This window comes from Xiphias gladius, chromosome 22, assembly GCF_016859285.1.
Source record: "Xiphias gladius isolate SHS-SW01 ecotype Sanya breed wild chromosome 22, ASM1685928v1, whole genome shotgun sequence".
Classification (NCBI taxonomy): Eukaryota; Metazoa; Chordata; class Actinopteri; order Istiophoriformes; family Xiphiidae; genus Xiphias; species Xiphias gladius.
In genome coordinates this window covers 26,695,894-26,711,751 of record NC_053421.1, presented here as the reverse complement: position 1 = coordinate 26,711,751, position 15,858 = coordinate 26,695,894, and the positions used below count along the sequence as shown (strand labels likewise).

The window sequence follows — 15,858 nt, the reverse complement described above, 5'->3', positions numbered from 1 at the left end:
GTAAACTGTGTCTGTGGCGTTTGTCGTAGACTGACATCCCACTACACCTACCTTGCCCCTCCATTAGACACACACACACACCTACACACAAACACAAACGTACAGAGAGCATGACTGCCACTGACGACTGGCTTCCCATAGATTATTTTGAAGGCTGAAAATTTGCAGACTTGGAATTATTGCGTATCATCTGCTTGGCCAGTCAGACATATTACTCTCTTTGCCCTCGCACAGACAGAAGCTAATGGGATTTTTTTGCTTTTAGATGCATGTTTCTGTGTGCCCCCTTCTATTTGTGTATTTGACAGTACAATGTGTACAAGTTGGATCCTTGTACTTGAATCATTCCATCTTTTGTTTTTAGCTGTTACGGACTGAGGACTTTTTTATAGTGTTATTACGTTTTTGACTTTAAAGGAATGGCTCTGCAGTTCGGTGAAATACGCTTTTCTTGCCAGTTTCTTGGTCAGGTACAGTGACTTCCTGGAGTCTTGTCTTGCCAGACAACCAGCTGTTTCCAGCAGCTGGTTAACTTTTCTTAGTATAAAGACTGGAAACTGCTGGTTGACTGGCAATCTCTTGGTGACGCAGGACTCCATGAAGCCACTGTGCCCGGCCAAGAAACAATCAGGCAAATAACCCTCCTGTTAAACTTTTACACTTCGGTTCTTGTATGGATTAAGAATATAACATGTTGAGGCAGATTTTGTGACCTTTGTGACAGAACCGAGCTGGCTTTGCCCCCCTGTTTGCAGTCTTTGTGCTAAGATAACCTAATTTAAGCTTAATATTTACCATACAACGTGAGCGTGTTTTTAAGTCATCTTTTGAGTGTCCAACACTCAACTCCCATAAACTTAAAAGGTGGTTCTGAAGGTTTGTAGCTTGTCTTGGGGAAGGAAAGCAGTTGTTTCACAGCAGTTACAATGAATTGCAGTGGTTACCAGGGTCACGATGAAGAAAAGCATTAAAAATTCCATAGAAACATCTAAAACCACTCCTGCTCCTTAATCCATTTCTCTTCTGTTCATACATACGTTCAGTATGTCCCAAACTATTGACACTTTTCCAATAAAGTTACTTTCTTCAGAGCTCTGAGGAAGCAATAGCAGGACGAGGACATAGTGTATCTAGTAAGAAACTGAGTGTTTGGAACAACTGAACAAACACATTAACAATGGAGAAGGGGATTATTCTGAATTAAATTGTTTGAAAATGTTTCTGTGTTTTCCACATTTTTCTGCAATGACTCTTTGAGCCACTTTGCAGAATTTTATACCGAGATTTTTGGGGGGGTATTCCTTCCTTCCTTTTGTACGCTATGCTTCGTTCTTCATTCTTCATTTTGGGAAGTGCGCACATTTGCTTTCCTGCTGTGAGTTAGGCGGGAAGATTGACACTACACTCATATCTCCCAGTTAAAAATTAGGCTAAAGCCAGTTAGCTTAGCTTAGCAGTAACACCGCAAACAGAGGGAAACAGCTAGCCCAGGTTGTCCAATGGTAACAAAATCCACCTCCCAGCGCATCTACAGCTCAGCAATTACTATGTTATGTCTTATTTGTGGGCTTTAGAGGTGATAGTAAGCAGATTTAGTGCTTTTAGACAGAGGGTTATTGTTATTTTCAGGACAGTAGGCTACACAGACATGCCATCATTTGGCCTTTTACTCGTTCTCTGATACTTTTGAAAAAAGTGTTTGCATCCATTGGGGTGAATTGGTTAATCTGATGTCCCACCTCCCAATGAGATGGAATATTGTGGGGAGAGGGGTAATTTAATTAGCAGAAAACAAGCAGGCTATGACGGAGTAAGATACTTAAATTTGAAAGAGGTGGCTTTGTTTAGAAATTGTTTAGACATTCTATGAGTTGGAACATTTGTTTATGCATCTTGGTGCACACTGAGTTATCATTAAAGATGCACTGGTTTCAAGGAAGTAAAAGTAATGAGATTTTGATGGAAAATATGTATTGGTTTATTAAAAATGTGTGTGTAATAAAGCGTGATAGTTGGGAAGCAAGATGAAAAAGTTGTTTTTAATTTTGTTGTGACTTTAAGGAGTGAGTTTTAGTATTTGAGTCAAGGATGTAATTAAGATTAAGGTTATGTATGTGGTTTGAGGTTAGGAGTTAGTAGCTGTCACTGGAAGGTGAGAGAGGAGAGAGAGGACATGCCGATGTGGCTTCACGCTGGGGAGGCGCTCCAAGCTGCTGGCTGAGGTTTGATTTATGAGTCGGTGTATAGCGTGCAGGACGGAGCCGCACTGGAAACCAATGGACCAGAACCTGAGACAGATCAGCCAAAATATCCTGTGCAGACTCAACTATCAGCCCTCGTCCAGAGAGAGAGAGGGAGAGAGGGGGGGGGGGGGTATGGACAGAGGAAAGAACAAAGGGAAGTAGGACAAAAAAGAGAAGCAAAATAAAAAAGTTGGGAACTGAGAGAGAGGTGGAAACTAAGGAGCAAGAAATGGATGGACTGAGGAGGGAAATGTGAAGGCAAAACAAAAGGAGCAAAGGGTAAAAGAAGGAGAAAACGTGAGAGGAAGGGGAGAATGATTTTTCTTCAGATTCCAAAGTACAGAGTATTGCAGAACATCTGCTTTTCATTTCAATTGTCCTAGTCAACAAAAGAAACAGTCTGCTCAGGCTGTCTGTGTGGCTCTAAAGTGACATCAGATTTTAAACCTCCCTTAAGTGATGTCTTTTTTATATGTATACATCATTGAGAGGAGTTGAGGAATAGCGGGTGAAAGAGGAGAAAGGGAAGGAGATGGAACGAGAGAAGGATGAACTAATGTCAATCAGGCAGCAGCAGAAAGAGCCAGAGTTTGATATGAAGCAGCTCAATAGTCCTCACCCTCCTGGGCCCTCCTCCTCTCTCTCTGTCTGTCTCTTTCTCACTGTCTCCTCTCTCACATCACTCTTTTCATGGACTATCGGTCTCTTTTTACCTCCGGTCAGTTCTCATCCAGAGGTGGCATAAATTTTAATGACTGATTTGTGACTGATCCGCAGGAGAGAGAGGGAAAAGAGGATTCACAGCCCGCTTTCTCTTTCTGCCATTTCGTCTCACATGTTGAAAGATTGTTTGGCTGGACGGCTCGACTTCATACCGTTTCAGGGTGTTTTAGTTTTTGTGTCATCCATAATGCATTTGAAACGATCACTGTCGCAACAGCACAATGCCAAAACAAAGCACGGCCAGGGACGGCAGATGGATAAACAAACTGGAAGGAAAAATCAGGTCAGCTGTGTAGAGCATGTCGAAACGCCTTTAAGGAGAAAGCTGTCGACATCTATATTTTTGTTATTGTTAACAAATCAGACCATGTGTTCATCCACCTCTGGATACCTGCTAACTTCAGTCCCCTGTCTGTGGCACTCCGCTGCTCACCTATTGGTTCCTTAATACATACAGTAAACCACTGAAAGCAGGTTACTTACATGTACTTTCATTATAAAATAAGGGCTCAGTAATTTCCCTGAAACAGGTCGGCACTTTACCTTTTAGGAAATATTAGACAGACTAGAGTAAATAGTGCACTTGTTGAGGACTATTTTCAGCTGTGTATTAATACACATTTGGTTCTAGTCTGTATCTGTGGCAGCAGAGCGGTGTATGTGGGATTGACTCAAAATAGGAAAAACGCAGGATATCGCCAGACTTATTCATTAAGTGCAAAGCCTGACTGCATTGCCATTTGACATGTCACGGTACATTGAACAGGATGTGTCAACCCGGGCGACATTGACACGCATAAATGCAGGGGAAATAGGACAGTGACGTATCCCAGTGTCAAGACACTGCTTGTGTGTGTGAGCTTACATAGAAAACATTAGATGCAGGTTGCCATCGCGATGAATATGCCTTAAGATCACTAAAACCTAGAAAACTAGACGCCCCACACTTAACAGCTATTTTCATCAACATGCACAGATTTTTTTTTTTTTTTTAAACCTTGGGAGTCAGAAAGAAGCACATACTGAACGACTGATGACGAGCTGGTGATAGGTAGACTATTATTAGACCTGTGTCGTTAGGCAATGGCCAAAATCCTATGGGAAACCAAGTTGAAATACTAATATTGGATGAGATGTTGGATGAAGAGATCAAGAACAACACAAGCTGTGAGCTCAAACTCAGCGCAGAGAGTAGCCGGAGGACCTCATCAGAGTGAGGTGAGATTCCGAGCTGTGGCTTTTACTTGAAACCCGATGAATTGGATTATAAAATAAGTCACTCGAGAAACGCCACTCTGTTTTACCTTTTGCTCGCCATTTTTAGTTTAGTTTAGTTTTTTTTTTTTTTTTAAGTCTCACCAGCTGCATAATGTCAGCGATCCTGATGCCAGTCGTGAGTGTAGAACCTGTTTAAAATAATCCCTAATGAGAGCAACAGACAGTGAGTTGTTCAGACGGTGATTAGTGACATTAGCGAAGCATTAAACAACACATTGTATGATTTTATCTCCTGAGTGTCAACACCAACTCGTTCCGATCTGTCATGATGCCAAATCAGAATTATAATCGGCCCTAGATTTATAATGTGTGTCTGTGTATTTAGGAAATTAACTGCTCTACTGTATGTCATGTCTGATCTACACATGGACTATTTTTATGCAAAGCGCTTTGTATCCTGTCTTTGAAAAGTGCTACATAAATAAAATTATCGTCTTCATGTTTTGGTCATGTTCAGTTTAGTTTGTTTTATAATTAAAGAGGAGCAGTGGTGGAATATCGATTTTTAAATCTGCAGATCAGACACCGAACATTTTCAGCCATCCGACTTTTAAATTGGTAACAAATCTGTATTCATGCAGATCGTCATTTTGTTTTGTCGTGTGGGCTGCTTATGAAATCTTTATTTTGTGCCAGCATTCTATCTTTTTTATGGACCCGCGTCTGCAGGTGTTAATTTGTTTTGCAGATACTCACCTCAAGGCGCTACATCTGTGTGGTATGTTATTTAAGGTTGAGTCAACACCACATTCATTAAAACTGAAGGCGGTCCAGCCAAAGAAGTTTTTTCTGTGATCTGCTAAATGAAATCAGTATGGTGCCACTGAGTGCAAAGCTCTTTTATTGTCAATGCCAGGATAAAAAAAATGATCACACACCAAAACTATTACGCCAGGTGGGAAAAAAATCAGTTTGTTTGTTTGGCCTGGCGAGAACAATACCATTAATAGTCAGATGGCAGCACTACAGCACCTGGAAATTCAAATCCCAAGTTGTCTTATGACGTTTATTAGACTAAAAGTGTAACTGAGCCAGCAACAGGACATGAACCCAGACTGAATGGGGTTTGTGGGGAAGCAGACAGATGTCGATATTTGACAGCCAGCAGGTTCTTGTGTTTGCAAAGCCAAGCAGAACAAAATGAATTCTTGCCTCATGGTTGTGTTCAGCTGTTTAATTAAGTGCATGAACACCAGAGAAGGTCAATTATGGTGAAGAGTGCTGACAAGTCTGGCGTGCTTTTTGAAGTGTAAAGGTGACCTGTCATCCTACTAGTTAACTAAACTCTGTTTACAAGCTTTGGTTCACGTCAGTACATAAAGTCCCCCTCCACTCAAAAATGGGTTTTGCTTATTACTATTTCACTGTTGGACACATTTGACATTCACTGTGCAAAATGATTTATGTGCAGAGTTTGACACTGAATGGCTCTTTTCACATTCATTTGCCGAATGTGGAAAGTTCTTGGGCGCTCGCCTTAAAGCGGAGTTTTACCGGTGGGCATACGAAACGAATTTGTGACATAAATAGGTCGTGGCCAATCATAGTCCAGTGTGCAACTTTCACAGGTGTGACGTGGAAACCCGAAGCCTCCGGTGCACTTAACAGTGAGAATGGAGTTTTCAGTTCTCCTGAAGCAACTAAACCCAACAATGTGTCTCACCTGCTAACAAATGCATAGCCAACAGCTTGACATCGCCTATGCCTTTGTGCCATGAAGCCCCGCTCCGCTCCAACTGGATTTTATTCTAAAACAACCCCACAACTGAATCGTTGATTTTTAGAGAGTAGCTCACATCAGTTGTCACAGAGCGTACTTCCGTGTTTACAGTGCTTTACTGGTTTGACGAGCTGGGAGGAATAAACCGCAAACTCCACGTGGATTTCGATGAAGGAACATGTCAGTGCAATATAAGCCGTATTTCCATTAAAATGTTGTAAATAAAGTCTAAATTACTACACGTACTGATCATCTATCTTTACTGTATATGAGTATGTTTAGGAGGGCGCAGCGCGATCACATAATAAATCACGCACAAGGCATTTTATTGCTGCTCTCCATCAAAGATGGCATTTTTGGGTTCTTTAATGAATTAATTTATCTTTCCTGATCCACGTGGACTCTGGTGGTTTTGCCTGATGTTATGGTGGTAGAGAGGGCTAACGTGCAAGAAGAGCATTCATTGTGTTTAAAGGGGGACATCGCTGTTACTTTCACCCCCAACACTCGTGATCTTTTAATTTTCTGGTGTTTTCTGGTGGAGATTATGTGAGTCACAGCAGGATAATAGCTTAAATGTTCTGTCTTTTTTTTTTTTTTTTTAACTCCTAAAATGTCTAAAAATGTAGATAAATAAATACAAGTGGAGGAAAAAGTATCTATGGCTTTTTCGTGTGTTCTAATAGTTTCTAGACAGCAAAGGAGTTTTATGACATGAAACCGTGATCTGTGTCAGGATTTAGCTGCACAGACAGTCGTGACCAAGTGGAATTCATTGAAGGTTTAAGCTTCTTCAGTGAAACTGTTGATTAAAAAAAAGATGATGTAGTACCAGCCTTAAACCAGTGGTTCCCAACCTGTCATTATAATCATTTTCTTCTAATTTTTGCATTTTCCCTCTGATTAACTGGATAGTTTTTACTCTTTTTTTTTTTTTTTTTTAAATATAATGTTAAGAAAATAAAACTTTTCGCTGTGATTCATACCGAAGGAAAAAAGCTTGCTGTAAATGTGATCAGACCATTTATGGAGCAATAATTGTTTGACGTCAAGCCTTGGAGAGATATTTCATATTTTTTAAGTTTGTTCTCTCCCGGACACCTTCATTCTCCGCACGAAAACTTTGCATCAGCCTTGTGGTCTTTGATTTTGATAATCCCCTCCTGTTTTACACCGACCCCCTCCGAACTTACTATGAGAGATCCGGGGTTTTAAGTGAGTAACGAAGGGTTTAATTTAGTGCACCAGGTGTGTATTCGCGTGCTAGGCAGCCTCTTCACAGCAGGTTCTACAAACACACGTCCCAAACCTGACGGCAGAGTTGCTGCTCTAACACACACTGAAGAAAGAAATTGAGGGGATTAATTATTTGACGACGCCCCCCTCCTCCTCCAGCTGGGTTCAGTGTTCTCGATATTTGGATGTTTGTTGGCTTCTGCCTCCAGTTTAGACATCTATCCTCTCTCTCAGGAGCTGAGAATTATGTTTGTGTTGACGATTGTGCGTGACACCAACTGTAGGTGCAAGATTATGTATTTTTCCCGTGTGTGTGTGTGTGTGTGTGTGTGTGTGTGTGTGTGTGTGTGTGTGTGTGTGTGAGAGAGGGAGAGACAGAGAGAGTGAGAGTGTGTGTGTCTGAGAGAGTGTGAGGTATGCTCGATAATTATAGATTGATGCAGGAAGTCTGTGTGTTTGCATATAATCTGTGTGAGATGTAGGTTTTATTTTTAGGTTATATAAGGAACTAATTGGTTTGTTACAGAGTAGGCGTGCATGCATGCCTGTACAAAGTGTTTTCTGCGTGGATACTGGATCATTACACTTGTGCTTGTGCAGTTTATAAGCCCATGTCTATTTTATTTGGTTTATTACAATGTGTGGGAGGATTGTTGGCATTGATGCGAAGCAGCGCTCAGCTAGAGGGGCTTCCACTGCACTGTGTGCGTCAGCTCAGTCTCATTACTCAACTGCCAAATGGACGCATCTGGATGAGCCTTTGATTTCTGATTGACTCGAAGGTGAAAGATGGTGCGTCTATTGGAGGAACAGCGAATCAATCCCAAGCACATTTTCATCAGAGTAGCAGAAAATCGATAATTGTCAGCTCAGGTTTCTTGTCAGTTTGCAGGAGTGGTTCAAAAGGCGAATAAAGGGGATTTGGATTGCACAGAAACAAGTTCAGGATGACAGAAGGATTTGAAGGATTTATTTGACATGATTGAGCTTTTGTTTTGTGGCAGAAAATGTTTCCACAAAACTATCCACAGAAATAACATGTTTTTGTGTCAGTCGCTCTTAATCAACACACTTTCCTTCAGACTATTTTTTTTACTGATATGCAACAATCATACACTTTGACATTCATTGCAGAGAAGGCAAACTAGGTAACAATTTTACCAGCGGTAGACTCAGTAGACTAAAATACAGTGCAGCCACAGAAAGTGCTATGTATAAAGACAGATCTGGCCAGATCCAGAACATGTAGGAAATGACTATCTGAAGTACAACCAGAGGAGGCAGGTGGAGGGAAAGTGAGGACTGACAAAGAGAAATGACAACTTTTGATCACAAACTAACTCCTTGAATCTCCCAAACACCACAAAATTGAGGATATATAGAACCTTGTAAGAAGATCCAAGGGATGAATTTTTGCATCAGGTCCGGCCACCACTGTATCCAAGCAACAAATAGGAGATACAGACACTCTGACCTCGGGCAGACGGAAAACAAATTAAATTTTGTTAAGGTGCACTTACTTCCCTGTCTCTAAGCAGTCCTCATCAACAAAAACCAATTTTTGGGAAGACTGGGTGAGGTACTTTGTTAGAAATGGACAGTCAGTGAAATGGATTGAAATTTACTGACAGGTCTTTTGGTCTTTGTTGCTGTTCTCTGTGTGTGTGTGTGTTCTCTGTGTGTGTGTGTGTCCTTGTGTGTGTGTGTGTGTGTGTGTGTGTGTGTGTGTGTGTGTGTGTGTGTGTGTGTGTGTGTGTGTGTGTGTGTGTGGTTTTTTTTCTTTCTTTCTATTCAGAAGTGGGTTTGAACAGGATGTGGAGAACGGCTACCATCAGCACCCTGATACCTGCCACGGTGAGACGGAAACATTTATTTATGCTTAGTGATTTACATAAGTGATGAAAGAGGAAAGAGAGAGAGAGAAAAAGCTATCGACTATGATCAGTTCTTGATGGCAGAGCGACAGCAGGCACAAGTGATTGCGGATCTAACAAATTATAATGGAGCATTATGATGTATTTATTTCAACGAGGGCGGCAGATCAGTTGAAGTTGAACAAGCTTGAAGAGTAGTTTGCACACCCCCGTTCACATTTCTGTCGGAATATTGTTCTCAATGTTTCTATGTTAGTTAAGCGTTTGCTCATAGAAGGTTTTTTTTTTTTTTTAATGTAAGATAATTTGGGTTGTTTACAGCTCTTTTGCATGTGTTGGGGATGTGATGAAACTTGCAAACAGGGCAGATTCAACTATTAGAAATGAAACACCTGCAGCTCAGACACCCAGACATTTTAACAAATAATAACCACACACACTAATGTTGTTTTTGTATTTCTCTTCTCCAGATGTCCTGGCAACCACTCGCAAGCAAAACACAGCGCTAGATTCAGCGTATGGTCAGTGGACATGTCTTTATCTTTTCACTTAACTGCCTCAACTGAGCACTGACAGGTTAAAGGCTAGCACACTGAAGACAGTGGGTGGTCTTACACTCAAGTAGGATTTTAAGGAAAGTGGTTTTTATAGAGGCTGTCTTATACCTAAAAGGTTTGCGTTTGATTCTTTCAACAGCTGCTTTTTGTCTGTCAACAGCCACGATTCACAGTAAATGAGAATTTTTTTTTTTTTCTTGCTTTCTGCGGATTTTATTTCGCAAAATGGATCTTGCTTTCGTATATTCACCCACCGTTTCTGTCATTTATGTTAACAATTTACCTATAAGGTAAATGCCATCACTACAACAAAGAACATGACTAGTCAGATAATAGTAAAGTTGTTAACAAACCAGAAGTTTATCCAAAGCACTTATTTGATGGTGAGACTGCAAGTGAATCCAAAATGTCAGTTGTAATCCCAGACAATTATGTGCATACACAGCTAAAGTAAGTACAGTACAGTGGGTGTGATTATCCAGGAAGTTGATGTAAAATCCAAATGAAAATGGGGTTTTACTTGTTTTCTTTTCTTTTGTTTTTCCCCCAAATAACTTTGTTAAAATCGGAGGCTTTTTTACAACCCGTCTGATCATTTGCTTACTTACATTCCCGACCTTTTCGATTCTTTTTTTCTCACGTTGACGAAATTGGTGAGTAAAACATTATAATAAAGCGAGGGCCAAAACTATAAAGAAAATAAGATTTGTGATCTTTTTAAAAAAAATGTAGTTGTTCTTCAAATATCCCTTAACAACATATCGAACGTCAACCCACTCACTCAGTGTTACTTTAGAGAAGAGGATCAGATTTATTCAGTTACATGCCTACCAAGTAAATGTTGCTACTCTTTACTATTAACTTGGGAGGTTACAGAATTCTATTCAGGCAGCTGAACAGCCGGTCACCTCTCCCTCTTAGCCAGTCTGAAAACTTAAACATTGAAACCATTGTCTGAAGCATCACTCCTTTGATGGACCAGGAGCACTGCTGGCCAGGCTACCTAATGCCCTGTATCAAGACAGATCATCATCCCTGTCACGTCCCATTACTCCACCGCCGGCCACACAGCACAGCCCCTGGCATGGCTGGAATAGAAACAGAAAAGCCGCCAAGCCGGCTAGCCTATAGATAAGATTGAAGGGGTGGTGTTAGGACAATTTTCTAACACTGCGACATTCAAAACTCGTCATTGTCAATGAGATAGTTTTTGGCCTGCATCATTTGCTTTTATCTACACAACTAAAGCACCCGCCCCAACTTTTGGAGTAGTTGTTAAGACTTGCTCAAACTCAGATCTCTTTGTCACTGAACAAATTAGGACACGGGGGAGCTAAAGATAGTGGTTGATCCAATGTAGTGATTAGTTATCAGCACTGAGCCCATCATGCTGGAAGATGTCAGCCATTACAGCTCAGCAGAACCATCCATCCTGCATCTTTTTCAATCTCTTTCTCAGAACACAGGCCACTTTGTCTGCCAACGGCGTCGGTCCAGACCTCCACAGTCCCACAGTGCCTCAGTAAAGCCTCCCTGCCGGAGGAATTACCACTCAGTCAGTAGCAAGACTTGATGAGCAACCCTACTGCTTAATCCTACGGGGCTCTCGCCACCCTGATGCTTCACTGCATCATTTGAAGTTTTCAACACAGTCAGATTCTGTCTCTGTTGTTTTTTGCGTCTATATTTTTTTGAGCTGATTCACACAAAGAGTCTTTTAAGTCTCTGCACTGAAGATCAATTATCAGCTTTCCCTGACAATAACACACCCCATACGCCGAACAAAGCTGTCGTCACACAGGGGCCTTGTTGCCTGTTTGAAAGCGCACCAAAGGCTAGGACTTTTTCTGTCTTCCACTTCCCTGTGACCCAAACAATCGCAGCCAGCAGAGAGCAGGGCTTAAGACAAATGCCTGCCTGTGTAGGTAATCAAATTTTTCTCTATTTTATAACATGCATTTTTTGAAAGAAAAAAAAAGACAAATAATATGACCCTACGTGCACTCTCAGAATAACACAATTGTGATGAATTGAAGCAATAATGAAGTCCTGGAGCTATTGTCCGAGGTGCCGTGGCCAAACACCCCCTGGTGTACAGTTTTAATTTGCCCAGCGCAGATGGTGAACTGACAGGGCCCCTCATTCAGAGTGAATGTTGTCAACTGGCGCACAGTGAGAGAGAGAGAACAAGCCCTTTTCCTCCAGCCTGGGTGAGAGCTCTGCAGAATGCTAACATTATGGCTGGCTTATTAGTGCACAGGACCAAGCCAATAGCAGCATGCTGCTCACCGGACCTCAAGGACAACAGAGAGCTAAAAATGCTATCAAGATGTGGAGTGTGTCATCAAGATAAACATGTTTGATAATACAAGGCCTGTGGCAGCTAATGCCCAGTGTGTTTTCTTGGCATATGTTTGAAATGATTCCAAATGGGCCCATCGTAATGTTTGCTGGTCTGCTCAAGGTGACGGAGTGTTCTGTGAAACAGCTCAGCTCGGGTGAGGTAGTGGAAAAGAGCTATGGTGAAAAAAAAAAAAAGAAAAAAAAGACATTACCTAGCCAGCAACCAGTATCTATTTCAACTTATCTGTGAAAACACTTAGTAGAGCAGACGCAGACAAGTTTTAATGGTGGTCGGAGTTCAAGGCTTTATACTCTTCTGTAAAATAGGATGGAAAACCAGGATTAAATTATTACTGAGTGGTTCACTAATACAAGTAAATTTTGACTAAAAGCCGGTGGTTCTCTCATATAATGATGGTATTGAATTCAAATACATTTACCCGGGAGTTTCATGTTGTTAAAGTACCCAGACCCCTTGCTGCAATGTGCAAAAATTCAAATGCCATTCATGAATGTTAGCATACTTTATACTTTTATAGTGATTCAGTGTCAACTTTTGCAAACCTGAGTTTATTCTGACAAACTGCCGGAAAGCTGCGGTATGACTGTTTAAAGAATCACAAAATTTGCTGTGAGATATTTTTCAAAATAAACTGGTTATTTTTAAATGTGATAATATCTGCACAGCATGAAGTATCCAAGGAATCAAGGCTGTGTCATTCTAAATGTTGCAATGCCAAAACCACAGTTTCGTGGAGATTGAATGTGGGTATTAAGCGGCTGGTAAAGTACACTGAAGCACTGTAAAATGATAGTGTATCTGTTGGGATATGAAGTGATGGATGAATTAACTTCTGCTCTGTGTGCCCATCATGTTGCTCACTATCATCGCTGGGTCTTCATGTTAACGGGTGATGGTTTTCTTTCCACTCAGGACTCACCCTCATTTTTCTGCAGTTGATTGTCCCGGGCTGATTCACATTTCACTAATCACTCACTCTGTTGCCCCCCTCCTCCTCCTCCTCCCCCCTTCGTTACAACCACAGGGAAGACCACACCCACAAGCGCCAGCACAACCTATCATGGGGCGGCATTCCCAAAGGAGGCAGGTGACCCTGAAAGAGGTACAGGTCCTGATGGCCCTCCCCCAGTGGGGGAACAAGGGTCACCTGACTCGGAGCCAATCAGTGTGGAGATGGAGGGTAAGGGGTAGGGAAGTGTGTCCTCAGTGAACTCTGACCTGCGGGGGTTTGCACTGCTGGGCCCCGAACACCTCACCGTTACACTTCTAACCAGACTGACCACTAACAATAAACCAAAAATGATGTTTCACTCTGGTAAAACAGTCTCCCGTTTCCAGCATGCCTGCCTGCGCTGTATCAGTTCCATCATCCGACCTGTGTTTCCATAGCGATGGAACTCATTTCAAACAGCTGATTTTGAAAATGAAAAACGCAACAAAGTCCAACCAACTCTACTATTTTATGTCCTCCATCTATGGTTGCGGTTTTCAAAAAAATATGTTTTCCTCTTCGCAATTTGATGGCGATGACTGATGTTAAATAGTCAATGAGAAAATGAGTCCTGACCAGTAAAAGCAGCTCCTGTTTGAGGCTGACCATTCATGAACCCATGTGATGGTATGCATGCTAATATGTGTAAATGTTCCTCCAGGGTGAAATATCGCTTTCATTAGCTCACTAACACTTAACTCTCTAGTTATACCACTCTGTTAGATAAAGGCAGCAAGCACTGCTAATTGATTTTTTTGATCCATACACTTCATTAGTCTTAGCTTTACATGATGAGATGCATAATTTCCAGAGCAGCATCACTTAATGGTTCCACTGACTTGAAACCTTGTGTGGTTAGACGATAGGATGTTCAATATGGCTGAAGACCACAGCGTATATACAGGGATAAACATTGTTCGGATAGGACACTGACACTGTTCATTTACATTTATAATTTCCATTCCAATTTTAGAGAGCACCACAAAAGTCCTTTACCTGTGCAGCTAACATTTACTTTGAAAGTATTGAGAGCCGAAGTTCTGATGTGACCTTCCAGCTGCTGTTCCACTGGCTTCTACAATATGATTCACTGCAGTTTCTCATTGGTGGTCTCTTTCATCAGTCTGTCTGAAAAGATTTAATGTGTTCCTTGGATTTACTATCCATAAGGTAGACAAGGTAAATTACTAAATCATATTGCTTCTAAAAATTGAAACCTACTTGATTTTGACAAAGTTAAAGGAAGAGTAAGCGAATCTGGAGAAAGACAGTTGATATTTGAACTCAGCAGCAAAACAAATACACCCCGCCCTTCGGTGCTCCTTCAGGGGCTCCACCCCCCAAATTCATGGACTCGCATTGTCAAGGCAACGACACGATGGCGGAATCTAGAGCGTCTTATACAGCGTGGAAGTGGATACTCTTTCTCGTAGCTGAAGCAAAATGAACCCTAAAACGTCATCAGACAAGCGACATGCACACAAACACAGCATCCAAAACACAAAGGAGCTACAAGCCTCTAAGGAAGGCAGCATTACCTGGCATAGTGTTTCGAATTATGCATCAATCCAAATTATCCCACTATGCTAGCAAGCTTGTGTTTTAAAGTCTTTTTGGCTGTAAAACCCTTCACAGGTTGTAAGGACCAATACCACGATATAGAGCAAACAACGAGACAGAAAGTAATGTAACTAACTTTAGCTAGGTTGCGGGTTAGCAAACTGTCGCTACGGTTGCTGCTGCGAAGCTAACATGCAGACAGGATAAGATGATTTGCCATAGCCAGCACACCAGCTGCAGACAGTGAAACTCACAACTCTCCTGCTGCTATAGCTAACACCACACCAATAACATCTTGGCAAAGTAGAAAGTAAGCCGAATGTCAGTGGGCAATTAATTTAACGTTAAAAAAACTGTTTAAAAAAAATATATTATTGTGTCTAAATAAATGAAAAAGAGAGCGAAGCAAAGCATATCAACCGCACACTATCAGTTTCTTATCAATGAATTCCACCCGCACTCCCTCACTCTTAATGTCATCTTTCCCACTTCCAATAAAAAAGATGTTCACTCAAGGCCACTAAAAACATTAAAATCAAAGAATCAGCAATATTACATGTTAGCTATTGTGTTTCAAACTTTTACCAACCTTGTGTAGGCACATGGAGCAAACTGCAACACACATTAATGGATATTTTGTCATATACTTGTTTGGTCCATTAAACGTTATAGAGTAGCGAAAAAATTCCCATCCCAATTCTCCAGAGATAAGATTGAATTATTTAGATTGCTTGTTCTATCCAACTAACAGTCCGAAGCCGAGCTCTTTTCAGTTTACTCCAGTGTAACACAAAGAAAAGCAGCATATCCTCATACTTCAGAGGGTGGAATCATCAAATTTTCGGCATTTGCGCATGAAAAAAATGATTCATTGACTGATCATTTCAGCTCTAAAGGTTATATTGTTCAGCTGGATGGTCCGTAATTTGAGAAATAACAAATGTCAATGTGATTTTCAATAAGGCATCCCTCTGGAACTGAAAGTTGTAGAGTCACTTCAGGTCCTTATTCACGCTTTGTTAAAGGCATCAAACCAGTAATCTTGCAGTAGATCTTGCAAATCTTGCATAGACTCTTCAACAGCTATATCACGCCATCCAGCTACCGCAATAAATGACCAGTTCTTGAATATTTAACTACACCTTAATCTTTATAGGCTTGAGTCTCATTATTTCTCACATTTTTAATTTGACGTCAGTTCACACTCATACTGATCGACATTACAAGTGCACAAGAGCAGGATCTGCAAGTCAAAGAGCTATGAAGCCATGACGGGAAGTGGAGGAAAACGTCTCTGTGACCCTCAAACAG

At 41.2% G+C, this 15,858-nt stretch overlaps 1 protein-coding gene across 4 annotated transcripts in view; it reads left to right on the top strand.

Annotated features, from left to right (window-relative positions):
* Positions 1-15,858, top strand: part of sema6e (sema domain, transmembrane domain (TM), and cytoplasmic domain, (semaphorin) 6E) — a 154,727-nt gene that overhangs the window by 125,436 nt on the left and 13,433 nt on the right. For 2 of the 4 annotated variants that reach the window (XM_040118195.1, XM_040118196.1), the window contains 3 exons: positions 8,996-9,054; positions 9,545-9,595; positions 13,021-13,176. In XM_040118195.1, the coding sequence (XP_039974129.1) occupies positions 8,996-9,054; positions 9,545-9,595; positions 13,021-13,176 (266 nt within the window). The remainder of the gene's footprint in view (positions 1-8,995; positions 9,055-9,544; positions 9,596-13,020; positions 13,177-15,858) is intronic. The other 2 variants (XM_040118197.1, XM_040118198.1) reach the window with 2 other exon arrangements.